This window comes from Apis florea, unplaced genomic scaffold (assembly GCF_048593485.1).
Source record: "Apis florea isolate Af1SG1 unplaced genomic scaffold, ASM4859348v1 contig_1789_pilon, whole genome shotgun sequence".
NCBI lineage: Eukaryota > Metazoa > Arthropoda > Insecta > Hymenoptera > Apidae > Apis > Apis florea.
In genome coordinates this window covers 2697230-2713138 of record NW_028256481.1, presented here as the reverse complement: position 1 = coordinate 2713138, position 15909 = coordinate 2697230, and the positions used below count along the sequence as shown (strand labels likewise).

Here is a 15909-nt window from a genome sequence, read left to right as displayed (position 1 = left end):
TTCATAAATTAATTAAATATTAAAGTTTATTTGAATATTTATTTTATATATATATATATATATATATATATATATATATATATATATTTATATATTGTATATATATATTTTTTTAAATGTAATTTCATATCAATGAATTTTTTTAATATTTTAATCATATAAATTATTTTAATTTTTACGATAATTCAGCAAGGACTTCTGGAATGTAATGATAAAAGCGCCATCTATTATGATAGTGAATTCTTAACACCTAGCGCATTAGCGGTTGCTGTGAGTGTCATCATCGTGTTTTAATACGTGTCCATTGGTACCTGTTTGTCCGGTGTTTCTATTAAGCAATATTTGTTTCGTGAATCTATGGAGTATCTTTATTGTAAAATATCTTTGAATTTCTATTTGTATTAGCATAAGGCGCCTAGTGCGCCTTCCCGTCACGATGATCATGTGTCGGGCTCGATTGTTATTCCATTTTCTGGCGCTTAGCCTACTCCCCTTTGTCTATCTCGACGAGCACACTCACATTGTAAGTATATATTCAGAAAATTGACATATTTTCAAAATATTTAATATTGTAGATTTTAATAACTAATCTTTAATTAATAATTTTATTAAAAATTGATTTGTTTTCATATATACATGTTAATTGTATTATGTTTTACATATTTATATATGTATTGATGGAATATATTTTCTTTTCATTAGTATGAAGATAATGATGAAGTTGTATTGTGGATGAGTACTGTTGGACCATATCATAATCGACAGGAAACTTATTCTTATTATTCATTACCTTTTTGTATGGGCACAAAAAATGTTATTAATCATTATCATGAAACTTTTTCTGAAGCATTACAAGGAATTGAACTCAAATTTAGTGGTCTGGAAATTGAATACAAAGGTATTTTGAAGTTTTATTAATTAATGGTAGATATTTTAATTATGATAATATATATTTATTATCTGATAGCTGATGTTGCAAAAATGGATTACTGTCAAATAAAATTATCTGAAGAAAGTGAAAAGGCTTTTATATATGCAGTGAAGAATCAATATTGGTATAAGATGTATATGGATGATCTACCAATATGGGGTAAAATTAAAGTTTTAATTTTTTTTAATTCTTGAGTATTTTCCTATTATATTAATTGATTGTTATTAATATTTAGGTGTTGTGGGAGAGCCTGAAGATAATAATGGAATTGTATCTTATTATATTTGGACACATAAGAAATTTGATATAGGATATAATGGAAAGCAAATAGTTGATGTAAATTTGACTAGTGAAAATAAAATTAAATTAGTGCAGGATACAGCCATTTCTTTCAGTTATGAAGTTAATTGGAAAAAGAGTAATGTTAAATTCGAAGATAGATTTGACAAATATCTGGATCCTAATTTTTTTCAACACAGAGTAAATATATTTTAATCAAAAAATGTGAAATTAAAAATTATATATTATTTTATTTTAAAAATGGATTTTTATCCTTTATTTTTTTCAGATTCATTGGTTCAGTATTTTTAATAGTTTTATGATGGTAATCTTTCTTGTTGGACTTGTTTCAATGATTTTAATGCGTACATTAAGAAAAGATTATGCTAGATATAGTAGGGATGAAGAAATGGATGACATGGAACGAGATTTAGGTGATGAATATGGATGGAAACAAGTTCATGGAGATGTATTTAGACCTGCTAGTCATGCAATGCTTTTTTCAGCTCTTATAGGCGCTGGATATCAGGTAATTATTCTAATTAAAAATTTCTAAATCAAACTTTTAAATTTTTAAAATAGTAATTATAACATTTTATGAATTATTTTATTTTAGGTTACTGTGGTTGTACTTAGTGTTATTATTTTTGCTATCCTCGGAGAATTGTATACAGAGAGAGGATCGATGTTATCAACAGCAATTTTTGTGTATGCTGCTACATCACCTATAAATGGTTATGCTGGAGGAGGTTTATATGCACGTATGGGAGGTCGTATTTGGATTAAACAAATGATTCTCAGTGCCTTTATGTTACCTTTTATTGTTTGTGGCACTGCATTTTTTATTAACTTCATTGCAATGTATTATCATGCCAGCCGTGCTATACCATTTGGTTCTATGGAAAGTATTATTTATGTAATTCTTATTTATTTATATATTATATACATTTGTTTTTTCTATATATTAACAAAAATATTTTATTATAGGTAGCAGTAACATGTATTTGTATATTTGTTATATTACCATTAACATTAGTTGGAACTATTTTGGGTCGTAATTTAGCTGGAACTCCAGATGCACCATGCAGAGTTAATGCAGTACCTCGACCAATTCCTGAAAAAAAATGGTTCATGGAACCATTAGTTATTATTATGCTTGGTGGTATCTTGCCCTTTGGATCAATATTCATTGAAATGTAATATTCATTTTTTATTTATCATTAAAATTTATCATTAAAAAAATATGTCAAATTATTTTTTATATATATTTTTTTTTTAGGTACTTTATTTTTACCTCATTTTGGGCATATAAAATTTATTATGTTTATGGATTTATGTTACTAGTATTTGTTATTCTAATGATAGTAACTGTTTGTGTTACTATTGTATGTACATACTTTTTATTAAATGCTGAAGATTATCGATGGTAAACATTATTTGATTATTATATATTAATTAATTATGAATATTGTTATATAGTGTTTTATATTTTTATATATTTTTTATAGGCAGTGGACAAGTTTCTTAGCGGCTGCTTCAACCGCTGGTTATGTCTATATATATTCCTTCTATTATTTCTTCTTTAAAACTAAGTAAATTTATATTATGTTTGATTAATCTCATGCAAATTTATTAAAAAAAATAGAATGTAATTATATTTTTCTTTTTCAGAATGTATGGTCTCTTCCAAACGGCATTTTATTTTGGTTATATGGCATTATTTAGTCTTGCCTTGGGTATAATGTGTGGAACAGTTGGTTATGTTGGTACTAATGCATTTGTACGAAAAATTTATTCTACAGTCAAAATAGACTAAACCACAATTCTAGGATAACATCTACAATCGACTAAAATAAGAACATACAGAATAAAACCTGCCGGTTTTTATAAAGTAAAACTTATTCTTTTGGTTGAAATTAAAGTTATTTATGATGTACAGATGCAACCCATGAAAGAACTATATTAATTTTAATGAAGTGTAGCTTAAATATTTAAAGAGAAATATTTGTTATATCATTTTTTTAAAATATTCAACGAATATTTTATCATCCTTATATCAATTGATGTAACAATGATACTTTCATTTCAAGAAAATGATTAATTTATTTGTTTTATGTTAGTAAAAGATAAGTTTTACGAAGGTTAGATATTTGCGAAACAAATAGTTTAGCAATTATTCAAACAATTATACATATTATTCATTTCATGAGTCACAATTTAATATTATATAAAATATAGGCTCCGATTATTATATGATAGAATTATTTTACTTAAAACAACCAATTTTTTAAGATTATTCAATTACATTATATTATAATATAATTAATTTTGTCTGAAATTTACTGATTATTTTTTTCTTGGAATTTACATAAAAATTTATATATTTATGTAATATAATTTGAAAATATTTCAAGAATTTTAATATTTTTTTTTAGATAGAAATATAAATAATTCCAATTAGATATCAATAGTTAAATTGAAAAATAATTAAAACAAAAAAAATTTTTATAAATTTATAGATTATTATGTATGAATTATGTAATATTAATTTTCGATACAATTTAATCACACAATCTGTACTTCAGTTTTTTAAAAAAATATTTAAAGTTAAAATAATACTTTTGTGACTCTGAATTGAAATTATAAATATTTGTTTACTAAAAATTCAAATAATATTAATTTATAGGTAAGTTAGGATTAAATGTGAATTATAAGAAATTTTTTTACCATTAATTGCGCATTATATGTCACGACATGTCATTTTTTTTGTTGTGAATACTCTTCATTATGAATTGTGAGTGCGTTGGTAAAGTGTAAAATATTGTAAGTCTATAATGGTGGTAAAATTTTTAATTGTGATCTTTTTCACGCGGTTAAATATCTAATTATATGAATTATATTAAATATCTAATCGCTGTTGAAAAAAAAATAAAACGGAAAGGGATATGGGAGTTGTAGAGAGTATGTTTATCTTAACGTGAAGCATTGCTGAATGAATATCGATGAAAATATTCGAATGAACCATATGGTTTGTTAGACGTAACAGTTCTAAGAAATATAAAATTTCTACATGCAAAAATACAATTTACTTTTATTTATACACATATTCATTTAAAGTAATTATTTTAAAATTTATAAATCGTTTCTTAAATTACTGATAGTAAACAGCAAAAATAGATTTCATTAGTTGAAATTATTTTTTATTTTAATTTAAATTTTTTCTAAAATTTTATTTATTAACTTATTTTTCCTCTATACACAAAATATATTATTTTTACATTTAAAAATAATCACAGTGCGTGTATAAGATATACATTTAAAGAACCGTGTTTATACTACGTTATTCAAACATATTTCATGTAAAATATTTAGATGATTATGAATATATTAATAATTAAATAAATGTTAAAATAATGTATGTATATATAATTATAAAAATCAGAATATTGTGAAAAATATAATTATTAAATTGATTCTGTTGGTGCCAGTGTGGCACTAAAAGTTACTCCGTCTATATTCCAAAGTATTCACGTGTCAAAGCGCACACGTCGATGTAAGGGATAGAGTGTAGTGTATACACTTGTTTATAGCACAAGAACGTCATATTCTAATACACGTACAGTGACTAAAATAGTGTTTAAATTATTTATTAATTTATTTCAAATCTTATTGAAGTACTTTTGGCAAATAAAAAACAATAAAGATGGCACCAAAACAAAGAATGCGTATCGCTAACGAAAGGGCTACAAAAAATATTACACTTCGTGGAAATGTTCCAAAGTCATCAGTATGTTATATTTTATTATCTAATAAAATATATTTAAATTATATATAAATTTATTTAAACAATTAAAATGTATTATTTACATTCAAATATATAATTATTGGTTTTTAATATTAAGGTTAATTGACAAAATAATTGATATGCAATGGTATGCAATGATAGTAATATATATTACTTCTTTATATTATTAATTTTATATTATATATATTTTAATAATAATTAAATAATGTTAGATCTTATTTTTAATATTTATGATTTTTTATCTTTTAACAATAATAAAAATAATCTAGTAATAAATCTACCATATGTAATATGAATATATATTTAATTTAGGAATCAATTATTTAAATATTTTTTTTATTAAAGTATGAATTGTAAAATAATATATAAATTTTTTTTATTATGAATTTAATTATTTTAATTTTTATATCAAATTATTACATTTAATAATATTCTAGAAGCCACAAGATGAAGGATCTCCTGTTGGACCTTGTTTATTAGCACTTTTTCTCTTTGTTGTATGTGGTTCTGGTGAGTTTTATTATTATAATTTAAATATAATTTTTTTTAATAAATATATAGAAAAGATTTATATATCTATATAAATTAAAATTTTTTAACTTCCAGCTGTATTTCAAATAATTCAAAGTATTAGAATGGGTTAAAAAAACTAAAAATATGAAGATAAAAAGATATTGCTATTGCAGTTTATATTAAAAAAATTGTCTACATCTTATTGGTATACAAGTGAAAACAACAAACTGTCTTTTTGCATATTGTAGATGTCGTAATGATATTGACACAAAACTGAATTCAAATTTCCATTAAACAATTCCCTTTTTTTGCTACAATTCATAAGAATTATTTGTAAAAGGAATTTAGCATTTATAAACATTTTATGTAATTGTATATATGTATATCAATGAAAGAATATTACATTTAATATATTTTATTTACAGAAATCAAAATATTATAAATTAAATAATTTTTTTTTCTGTAATTCTGTATAGCATTTCTTGCTCTCAGTCTTATGAAAAATTTAAATTCTTTCATTGATACTTATATATAATAAATAATTGTATATATATATATGATCAATTTATTGTATCAATTTAATCAAAGCATTCCAATGTAAGCAGTTGGTAGCTTTTGGTTGTCTATATTTTTAGAGGCCTTAAGACATGATAAGTCATTGTACGTGTAAAAAATATATATTATATGTATTTTCAATGTAATTTATCCTAATGAAATATTTGCTATGGACAATTGTTTGTCTCTTTTAATAAATTATATTATGAATAAATACATTTTTGTATAAACTTAATTGATCCTTATAGGAAAAACAAAATGAAAAAAAAACAATAAAAAAATTTATTTAAATTCGTTATAAATATAAAATATTATAAATAATTGAAATGTTTATATTTATATGTATATCACATATAATGTGATATAGTAATAAAATATTTTATTTTTTATATAAAAAAACTTTTAGTAATTTAAGATTTCAATGTGACCAATTTTCCCTAGTTTTGTTTAGAGAGCAATTCATATTAAACGGAAAGCTTATAGAAACCGAAACGTTATTAAATTATTTTTCTATTTTACAAAATATTTTTTTTATTATTTTAATTTTATTTTTCGCTAAAATTTTTATTATGGCTAACATATTTAATTTATTTGGTGAAATATCAGAATTTCACAAAGGTAAGAATAAGAATATATAAAGGTTAATATTTATTCTTTTTGTTTTTTGTAAATGTTATTTTAAATTAATATAATATTATTAATAATAAAATTACTATAGGTTCAACTACAAAATCTCTAACAAGATCAAAAACATGTCTTGGTATAAATGGTTCTTTAAAGAATGTTGGTCAATCAAAACCAAAAGGATTATCAATTAGATCTAGTTCTGATTTAAATGTACCTGAAACTGTGCAAGCTACTTTCAACAAACAACAAGAATTGTTAAAGCCAAAACTAACACAATTAGATAATGATGGTCAACTAATATCACCTAGGAAAAATATTTCATCAGAAGTATAAATTATTAAAAAATTTTACAAATAAAAAATTATAAAATATAATTATTTTATAAATAAGATTAATTTTTTACAGAAACTAAGTGCATTTTCCATAAAAAAAAAAGATATATCTCCAAAAAAAGAACTTGATATAAAACATGTAAAATCACCTTTATCGTATAATGAAAGTATTTTTAAAAAGCCATTACTTTTAAAAAATCATGTTAAAAAATTATATTCTGAACCAGAAAATTTAGCTCCATATTATGATATGCAATTTGAATTTGGTATGATAATTTAATTACATAATTTATTAAATAATTTGAAAATTATTAAAAATTTATTAAATAATTTAAAAAAATTTTTAAATATATTTTTACAGATGATATTTATACTAAAGACATAGAAAATGAATTTAAAGAATTACTTAAAAAAAAGGGAAATGAAGTAATACCTTATGAAGATGAATTTGAATTAGGTATAGTACATTTAATTATATATTTTTTATGTATGTATTCTACATATATTTAATTTAAAATTTTTTATTTAGATCAAAGGCAAATTAAGTTTGAAATACCAAAATTATGTATATCACCTATATTTGATGAAGAATGGATACAATATAAAATTCCTGATTTACCAGAAATATCTAATGAATTTTAAATATAAAATATAACCAATTTTAAATATAAAAATATTCATTTAACTTAAGATTAACTTTAAATTTTTTTTATCAATAATTTATTAATATAAAATAATTTAGAACAATCATATTATATTAAAATATATCTGAAATATATAAAAGATTAATTTTAATTAATTTATTTATGTTAATTATTTGATTTTTAAAAATTAAATACTAATTATATATTCTGACATTAAAATTAAAAAATTTTCAAAGTTGATTAATTAATAATTGAATGATTTCTATATTTAAGATCTATTATATAAATAGATAAAAACAAGTTAAAAATAAAATAATTTAATAAAATTTTAATAAATTTTATTTTCTTTATACATGAATAAATTTTTATAAATATATTTTATCAATATGTTTTTATCAAAATTTTTGAAAAAGTATTAAATGCTCTTTCAATTGTTAATAATACAAAATGACAAATAGATGTTTAACTGTAATAGCTGGTATTTTAGAAGATCCTACTTTTAATCATATATGTTTTATTGCCGAAAGTTTATCTACAATATTACCGAATTTTCATTATAGAAGTATTAGTAAAAGTTCTTTAAAATGGGAAGTAAGTTAATATTATATTCTTATTTATAAATGCAATTCAATTTAAAAATTATTTTATAGTCATGGTTGAAAGAAACTTGTGAACTTTATAAATGGACTCACACTAAATCTCCTCTAATATGGAGAGAAATTGGACTTAGTCAAACTCATGTAAATTATATTGGAAGTAGTTATCAATTTTGGGAATTGTTGCATAAATATTATAACATCACATCATATTTAAATAAAGAAGAACTTGACGCATTACAAGCAGATTTATTAATTGTACAAAAATATATAAAAAAATTATCTATATTATATAATTCTAATCAGATTTATTAAATTTTTTTAATAAAGGCTCATAACATAAAAAGACAAAAAAGCAAACATTTACAAATACAAGAAAAATGTCGTAGAATAATGATAATAGGAGCAGGAAGATCAATGTGTCCAGATCTTGTGTCTCAATTATTAATGACAAAAGAACTCTGGATGACTCATGGAATCGTTATTAGTTTATATGATCAACCAGGATGTTTTTTTAAACTTAGGAGAATTTTTAAAGATGCAAGAACGATAGGTGCTGGTTTAAATACAGTAAATATCGTGGAAAGTATTCCTGACGGACTGAAAAATTGTGATATATTAATTTATCTTGATAGTTTTATGCGGTATTTATTATTATTATTATAAAAAATAATAAATTTATTATAATTATTATTGTAATATAATTATAATTATAATTATAATTATAATAAACTGTTAGTATTTATATATGCTCATTTTAGAGAAGATAATGAAGGAACAGAAAATTGGTTGCAACGTAATTATAAAATTATAGAAAATTTATCTGCATATATAAACGAATATGCACCTTCACATATGAAGATAATTTTTTGTTCAATGAGTCTTCCATGTTTTTATGCTAATATTATGCTTGAACTTGTTACAAAATTATCAAGTACAAATATTGTAGTTGCTAGTGCTCATTATGGTTTGGAACTTATACATACATTTGTGAATTCATTGGGTCTTACTCACCAAAATTTTGGTTGTCCACCTATTTGGGGTTTCTTAGGTTGATTTATATTTATATAAAAAAAAGTATTATTATTAGTATATCTTATTATACATATGTATTAATATTAAATTTAATTATAGGAATCAATCATTTTGTAGATGTTGATCATATGATTCAAAAATATGATATATATTATCCACATAAAAAAGCTTTAAATTCGAATGAAACTACAATACCATTTAGAATCAAATATTCAGAATTAAGATGGTTTTTTTACATGGCACATGATAAAGATCCATATAAAAATCATTTTAAACGTAAGGTATATATACGAAATTTGTTATACTCTTCTATATTCTATACATATGAAAAAAAATGAATTTTATTTAGGCCCTTGTTCGATATCAAGTAGGCAGATCAGAAGATTTTCCAAAATGTAGAGCTATTTGTGATCTTTTGAAATTATGGTATAGCAAAAAAAAAATCATTGGAGACGAAATTATATCATTGGGAATCGCATCTGATGGTAATATAAAATAAGAAAAAATCATAGAATAAAATAGGACTTTAAATTTTTTAGGTTCATTTGGTATACCAAAGGGATTAGTGTTTTCACAGCCAGTATATTTAAAAGAATGTGAAGATGGCACACGAAAATGGATTCCTTTCAAAGATTTTCCAATACCAAACATGCCAATTTCTATATTTCAAAATTTTATAGATACTGCTATGGATATTAAGGAAAAAATAATTAAATTAAAAAACGAAATTGATATAACGAAAATTTAATTACTTATTTGATAATTTACTTTTCAAGAAATTTTTATTAAAAAAATTACAATTTTATTGTATTATGTAATACATAAAAATACTAAATTATTCAAATTTATTATATAACATATATGTATATTCAGATTAATCATTATAATATGCACATATAATCATTAAAATTGCACATAATTTTATAAGTGATATTTTTAGCAGTGCATTGCATTAAAACAATTCAAATAAAAAATATAATTTTAAATATTAATGACTTGCAAATTAATTATGTAATATTGAAATTATTTTAAAAATACAAATTATTAATTTATTAATGAAGAACATAAGAAGAATAATAAAGTTTCTTAAAATAAATTTATTACCTAATAAATACAATTGAATAAATTAATTAAGTAAAGTTAGCTATTGATCACTTAAAAAAAATTATTATATTTTATCATGATATTTTTCACAAAAAGATAATTATGGGAATAATACTTTTCACCATGTGTAATAATGTACTCGAATTTAATTATAGTTTCTGTATACAGAAAATGATATAACAAGTTATTACCAGCTTAAAATCTATTGTTAACAACTGGTAATCCATACCATTTTATATCTAGTAGATAGTTCTTTATACAGGATGTTATGTCACAATGGTAGACAAATGGATAATGCATTTCGTATTATCATATGATTATTTTATCCCCATCATTGAAATAGTGTACAATATAACTGTATAGGTATTTTTTGGAAAGCGTTCAATGATTATTGCCAAAATAATGAAAATGCATAAAAAAAAAGTTAAAATTATATAATTTTATGTATTTTAAGAGGAAATGATATATTAAAGACTTCAAACCCAAAAAATAAAGATAAGAATGTTAAAAATAGGTGAATTTGAAGAAAATTTTTTTTCATCAATAGTTTCTATAATTTTTGTTTGTTTGTTGCAGATTAATAAAAAATATTGTGCAATAAATTTTACAATGTTTTTTTTTAATCGATCATTCTCAATTGCTATAAGTAAAAAAATGAATGTTCAAATTGCACACCATTATAATAGATATTGTAAAAAACTGCGTTCTGACACAAGAAATCTCAGATAATTTCAAAATTATGCTACAAAATTGATAAACATGATATATGACAAATTTTTTAGGCAGTTTTTGCTCGAATAGCTGCACGTTTTCCTGTAACAGCCTGTAAAACAAATAATTGATTATTAGAAAAGTTTTTAAAAATATCAAATTAATTATAAATGCTATAAAATTTTTTTAAAAATAATTACCTGAAAACCAGATTTTATACTAGCTACTGAACATCTTGAACCACAAGTTTCACATTGTAAGAAAAATAGTCGGGTATCTTTTTGAAGAATGGTGTCTGGAGAACGACAAGTGTGGCAGGTAACATATTCTTTAATGTATCTCCTAAGAACATTTTCTATTTGTTTCTGTTGAAAACGACCCTTAATGATAAGTTGACTATTTCCATCAACAGAACCACTAGTTCCTAATTCAGCGAGTAAAAAGTCGAGTAAATGTTTTGGTTGCCTATGAAGTGTTTTGCATATCTACAATTAAAAATTGTAAGACAAGTAATAAAAAAAAAAAGAATTTAGAATTTATGAATTTAAATAAACAAGTATTATTATAAAACTAACCTCTGTAAAGTTAGCAAAAGATGTTTTTTTAGTGCCTATACGTACTACTTGTGGAGGACGCATGACGAACTTCTGTTTTTTACCAGCAACCATATCTGGATTTTTTTCTCTCATAATATTAAATACTCTTACCAATAATTCGTCATAAGTATAATCTCTGTCCGATCCAACCCAACTTGTTTCTTCTATTAAGAAATATAATATTAATTTAATATATGATTATACATTGAGAAAAATGATAAAAGATTTAATAAATAAATTTATTAATCAATATATTAAATCTTTTTGTTTTTAATTTGTAAATTTTAATTTATATATATAGTATATAAAACCACATTTAACTTAAAAAAAAAAAAAAAGAAAATTTTATTTGAATAATTAATTTTTTATTATAATATTTGTAGAATCTAAAAAAAAATTATTAAAATATTAATAAGTTTAATAAACAAAAAGTTGTAAATATAATTTTTAGTAATTTTCTATTACTATACAATATACAATATTGCTCTGATATTAATAAAAATATATTCAACATACACTTTGTTGTGTTATATGTAATTAATATTATCAAAGACAATACACAGATTTTTAACAATTATGAGTGTTATTTCTTTCATTTCAGTTTGCAATTCTTAATATTTTGAAAATGAGAAACATTAAAATGAGAATGGAATAGAAAGAACATATCGAATATTATTTGATAATGAGTTACATAAGTCTACAAAATTATAGTGAAGATACATGAGAAATTCTGCTTCTATTATTAAGATAAAAAAATAAAGGCAATATTGTTGAACGTAACAATATTCTTGTTCAATATTAAATATCAAAATATTATTCAATATTTAATATACATTAAATATATACACAATCTTATTATTCAAAATTTTTTCATATTATTTATCATTTAATTTGATGAAAATATATAATAACAAAGAAAAATAACAATTTATTTTATGTTGGAACTAAAATAATGAAATGATATATAAAATTAGTTATTATATAAATATGATTATTATATATATATATATATATTTAGAATATTATACAGAAAACACGAAATACATATTTCTTACCGTATTCTGCACTTCGCTCAGATTCAGTGCAGCATGTTAACAAATAATGTGTAACATAAACAACTAGTTACTTCAAATAATGATATTTTTGCAATATATAATATTTACCATTTTCTTTATCTTCAATTTCCTTACGCTCTTCTTCAGCCACTAATTCATCAAGATCTTTCTTTTTCTTTTTTTTCTTTTTAGTTTTCGAGAAGTCCATATCTAAGTCAAAAGTGTCATCCACAATAACTTCTTCTGTTTGTTGTTCAACAACATCCTTTTCAAATTATAAATTATAAATAATATATATAATATATAAATATATTATAGTATATAAATTATAATAAATAATACATTATGTATTTTAATAATATATTATGTTATTAAATATAATTTCATATACAATTACACATTATGTTACATATATACTACCTCTTTTTTTGCATCAGGCAAAGCTGCATCAAGTTCATCTAAATTAAATGCTTTTTTCTTCTTCTTTTTCTTTCTTCCAAAATTTTCTAAATCCAATGCTTCGTCATCTTCAGCTGGTGCAGAAGATTCAGGTTCCTGATTTTCTTTGTCAATATTTTCCAAGACATCTCCCGTATTACCGCTTTCATTAAATGCTGCATCAAGATCAAAAGTAGTTTTCTTTTTCTTTTTTTTCTTTTTCAAAGTAGGATCAAATACCTATAAATTTTTTTAATTATTACATTATTATATGAATATATTATTATTATATATGAAATTTCATATTTTATTATTTTATTATTATATATAATATTTAAGAAATTTAGTAACTTTATTGATATAATAAAAGATTATTATTAATTATCTTAATTAATCTAATATATTTTTATAGAAATTTAAAAATAAATTTTTTTAAATATACTATGTTAAATACATTTCAAAATATTTCATAGATTAAATATAATATTATATTATATTCGTAAGCATGGAATATTACAATAAAGAAAAATATTACAATAAAATATTTATCATGATATATTGGTAATAAATATATATATATATATTTGTACATTTTTTTCGAATATTATCCACATGGTTTTGAGGTTGGAATGTATAAAGTAGCATTTTTCTTATTATATATAAATTACCTTACAAAATATTCTTTTACATAGATTTAAATTTTATCTTTTATTTATAAATATTAAAATTAAACTAAAAAATCAAGAAGTATGTCAAGATAATCAACTCTCATGCTTTTCCAATACGACATGGATTCTTTCCTAAAGATATAATTTTAATATTATTACATACCGAATCTTCTTCAGTCATTTTGAAAATTTTTCTAAATACTTTGGTGTCTTCAATTATCTTATTAATTTGCTTAGCTTTCAAATATATATTAGCATCTTTATCACGCGGGTCTCAATACTTTCGTACTGTCTATACAGTGCATTCACGTCTTGTTAACGAATATTGCATCAGAAATTCGACTTCTAAGTACAAAGAGCCATTCACACTTCCAAATATTCTATATGATTCACACAGCCTAGTTCACTATACAAAGAGAAGATACTTAGAAAGAATGCGGATTTTATTGGTTATTTCTTATAGATTAAAATATTTAAAAAAATATTAGTCAAAATTTGCATTATTAAAAAATCAAATTTTGTCATTGTATTGTTTTGAGTATTATTATTTAATTTTAATTTCAGTTATAAATTTTTTAATTAAAAGATAATTTGAATTTGATCCGTACTGATGCTTTTATTGTCCAATCGGATTGAGTAAAAATAATTTATAAAAAACTTAACGTTCATAATAAAACTTAAACAAAATTTTATAAACTTATAATTTTCTAATCATGAATTTAAAGAACAATACAAAACTAAGTAAATTTTTAGATACAAAAAATGAAATTAAAAAAAAAAGAGAAAAATAGAAAGTCATGCAGCCATTTTTCTATGCTGTTACTTTGTAAGGTCTTGCACATATATATTTTATCGATCTTTAATCTCTGAATTAAGCAATAGGAATTTAAGCGCGAATTACAAAAATAAATAAGCTTGAATTGCTTTCTATTATATTATATTATATATATAATATAATTTTCTATGTATATATATGATTATTAAGTGTTATTTATATTAATTATATTAGTAATGTTATAATTTTATTTATTATGAATTTGAATCTCAGAACGAATAGATTTGTTGTGATCAAATTATTATATATTCATTAAAAGATTATATTTCAATTAATTTATATATTATTCGAATTAATATAAATATAAATAAATAAATTTATTTATAATAATAAAATATACATATTTTTCCTTCATGCTTTTGAAATTAATATTTAAAGGCATAATACATATAACATACACATATAGATATAACAAATAAGTCACATAAATTAAAAAATTTATTCCAAAAATTGACTTATATTTGACTTACGAAAGTATTTGAATTAAACGTACTCGTAGTAAAACTTTAAATAATAAAAATTTGTTTTTTCTATATTTAATTTTATTATTTAAGAAAATATTATATTTAATTTTTTCAAAATAATATTATAACTATAATAAAATACAACTAAGATACAATTAAGATTATATAATAATATATATGTGTGTGTATATATATATATAGAAATGTTAATAAACTTTGAAGTAAATTTGATAATAGAAAAAAAATAACGTGAAAGGAATATATATTGAAAAATTGTAAATTTCTTAAAGATGAAAAATCGATGTAGGACGATGATCTTTTTGTTTTTTAATTACATTCATGTATATTCATTAGTCTTAAATTATTGTTGAATTAAAATATGGTAATAATGTGGTAATATGGTAATAATATGGTAATATGCAATTGAATGTTTCCGACATCAAAAATAAAATTTCTGATAATTTTCCAAAATATTTTGCAAAATATTGTAACTAATTTTTTTTACTATATTTAAATAAATATTTTTTTTACTATATTTCCAGAACAATTAATTATTTTTTATTTAAAATTATTATATATTAATTTTTTCATTTATTTATTAAATTTATGAAAGGAATACAAGAATGAAAGAAATATCATGATCTGATATTATCATTAAATTATGAAGGGCATCATTATTATTGATTTTGATTATGCACTTATTTTTAATATTTTAAATATT

The 15909-nt window shown here is 21.3% G+C and overlaps 5 protein-coding genes across 12 annotated transcripts; 4 read left to right on the top strand and 1 right to left on the bottom strand.

The window, feature by feature from the left end:
• The first annotated feature begins 26 nt into the window (after positions 1 to 26).
• TM9SF3 (transmembrane 9 superfamily protein member 3) lies at positions 27 to 4289 on the top strand. 2 transcript variants are annotated; one of them, XM_086909277.1, is made up of 10 exons: positions 27 to 523; positions 703 to 898; positions 968 to 1090; positions 1167 to 1411; positions 1500 to 1739; positions 1827 to 2112; positions 2199 to 2406; positions 2490 to 2636; positions 2719 to 2802; positions 2882 to 4289. In XM_086909277.1, exons 1-10 carry the CDS (start codon positions 437 to 439, stop codon positions 3024 to 3026), a joined length of 1761 nt encoding a protein of 586 aa, XP_086765403.1. In that variant the 5' UTR covers positions 27 to 436; the 3' UTR covers positions 3027 to 4289. The 2 variants fall into 2 exon arrangements, with proteins under 2 accessions (XP_086765403.1, XP_086765400.1); XM_086909274.1 differs by having other exon boundaries at positions 1827 to 2115; positions 2202 to 2406.
• Positions 4290 to 4504: 215 nt separating this feature from the next.
• LOC100865165 (stress-associated endoplasmic reticulum protein 2) lies at positions 4505 to 6299 on the top strand. Its single transcript, XM_012493290.3, has 3 exons — positions 4505 to 4997; positions 5453 to 5525; positions 5622 to 6299. The coding sequence occupies exons 1-3, from the start codon at positions 4914 to 4916 to the stop codon at positions 5657 to 5659; spliced, it is 195 nt and encodes a 64-aa protein (XP_012348744.1). The 5' UTR covers positions 4505 to 4913; the 3' UTR covers positions 5660 to 6299.
• A 194-nt stretch (positions 6300 to 6493) lies between these two features.
• On the top strand, positions 6494 to 8022 carry LOC116413872 (uncharacterized). Its single transcript, XM_086909367.1, has 5 exons — positions 6494 to 6701; positions 6802 to 7037; positions 7116 to 7308; positions 7404 to 7499; positions 7572 to 8022. Exons 1-5 carry the CDS (start codon positions 6653 to 6655, stop codon positions 7682 to 7684), a joined length of 687 nt encoding a protein of 228 aa, XP_086765493.1. The 5' UTR covers positions 6494 to 6652; the 3' UTR covers positions 7685 to 8022.
• Positions 8023 to 8054: 32 nt separating this feature from the next.
• On the top strand, positions 8055 to 10309 carry LOC100865284 (putative malate dehydrogenase 1B). Of its 6 annotated transcripts, none has more exons than XR_015292348.1 (7): positions 8055 to 8277; positions 8337 to 8540; positions 8613 to 8926; positions 9044 to 9333; positions 9417 to 9593; positions 9667 to 9802; positions 9857 to 10309. XR_015292348.1 is itself a non-coding variant. In XM_086909322.1 (7 exons), exons 1-6 carry the CDS (start codon positions 8134 to 8136, stop codon positions 9714 to 9716), a joined length of 1179 nt encoding a protein of 392 aa, XP_086765448.1. In that variant the 5' UTR covers positions 8055 to 8133; the 3' UTR covers positions 9717 to 9743; positions 9857 to 10309. The 6 variants fall into 6 exon arrangements, 5 of the variants coding, with proteins under 5 accessions (XP_086765448.1, XP_086765440.1, XP_012348742.1 ...); XM_086909322.1 differs by having other exon boundaries at positions 9667 to 9743; XM_086909314.1 differs by having other exon boundaries at positions 9417 to 9598; positions 9667 to 9743.
• On the bottom strand, positions 10081 to 14707 carry eIF2beta (eukaryotic translation initiation factor 2 subunit beta). Of its 2 annotated transcripts, XM_012493289.3 has the most exons (7): positions 14053 to 14308; positions 13204 to 13461; positions 12892 to 13048; positions 12784 to 12816; positions 11708 to 11892; positions 11333 to 11617; positions 10081 to 11244 (listed from the first exon to the last, which is right to left on the bottom strand). In XM_012493289.3, exons 1-7 carry the CDS (start codon positions 14068 to 14070, stop codon positions 11200 to 11202), a joined length of 981 nt encoding a protein of 326 aa, XP_012348743.1. In that variant the 5' UTR covers positions 14071 to 14308; the 3' UTR covers positions 10081 to 11199. The 2 variants fall into 2 exon arrangements, with proteins under 2 accessions (XP_012348743.1, XP_003698371.1); XM_003698323.4 differs by lacking the exon at positions 12784 to 12816 and having other exon boundaries at positions 14053 to 14707.
• Positions 14708 to 15909: the final 1202 nt, after the last annotated feature.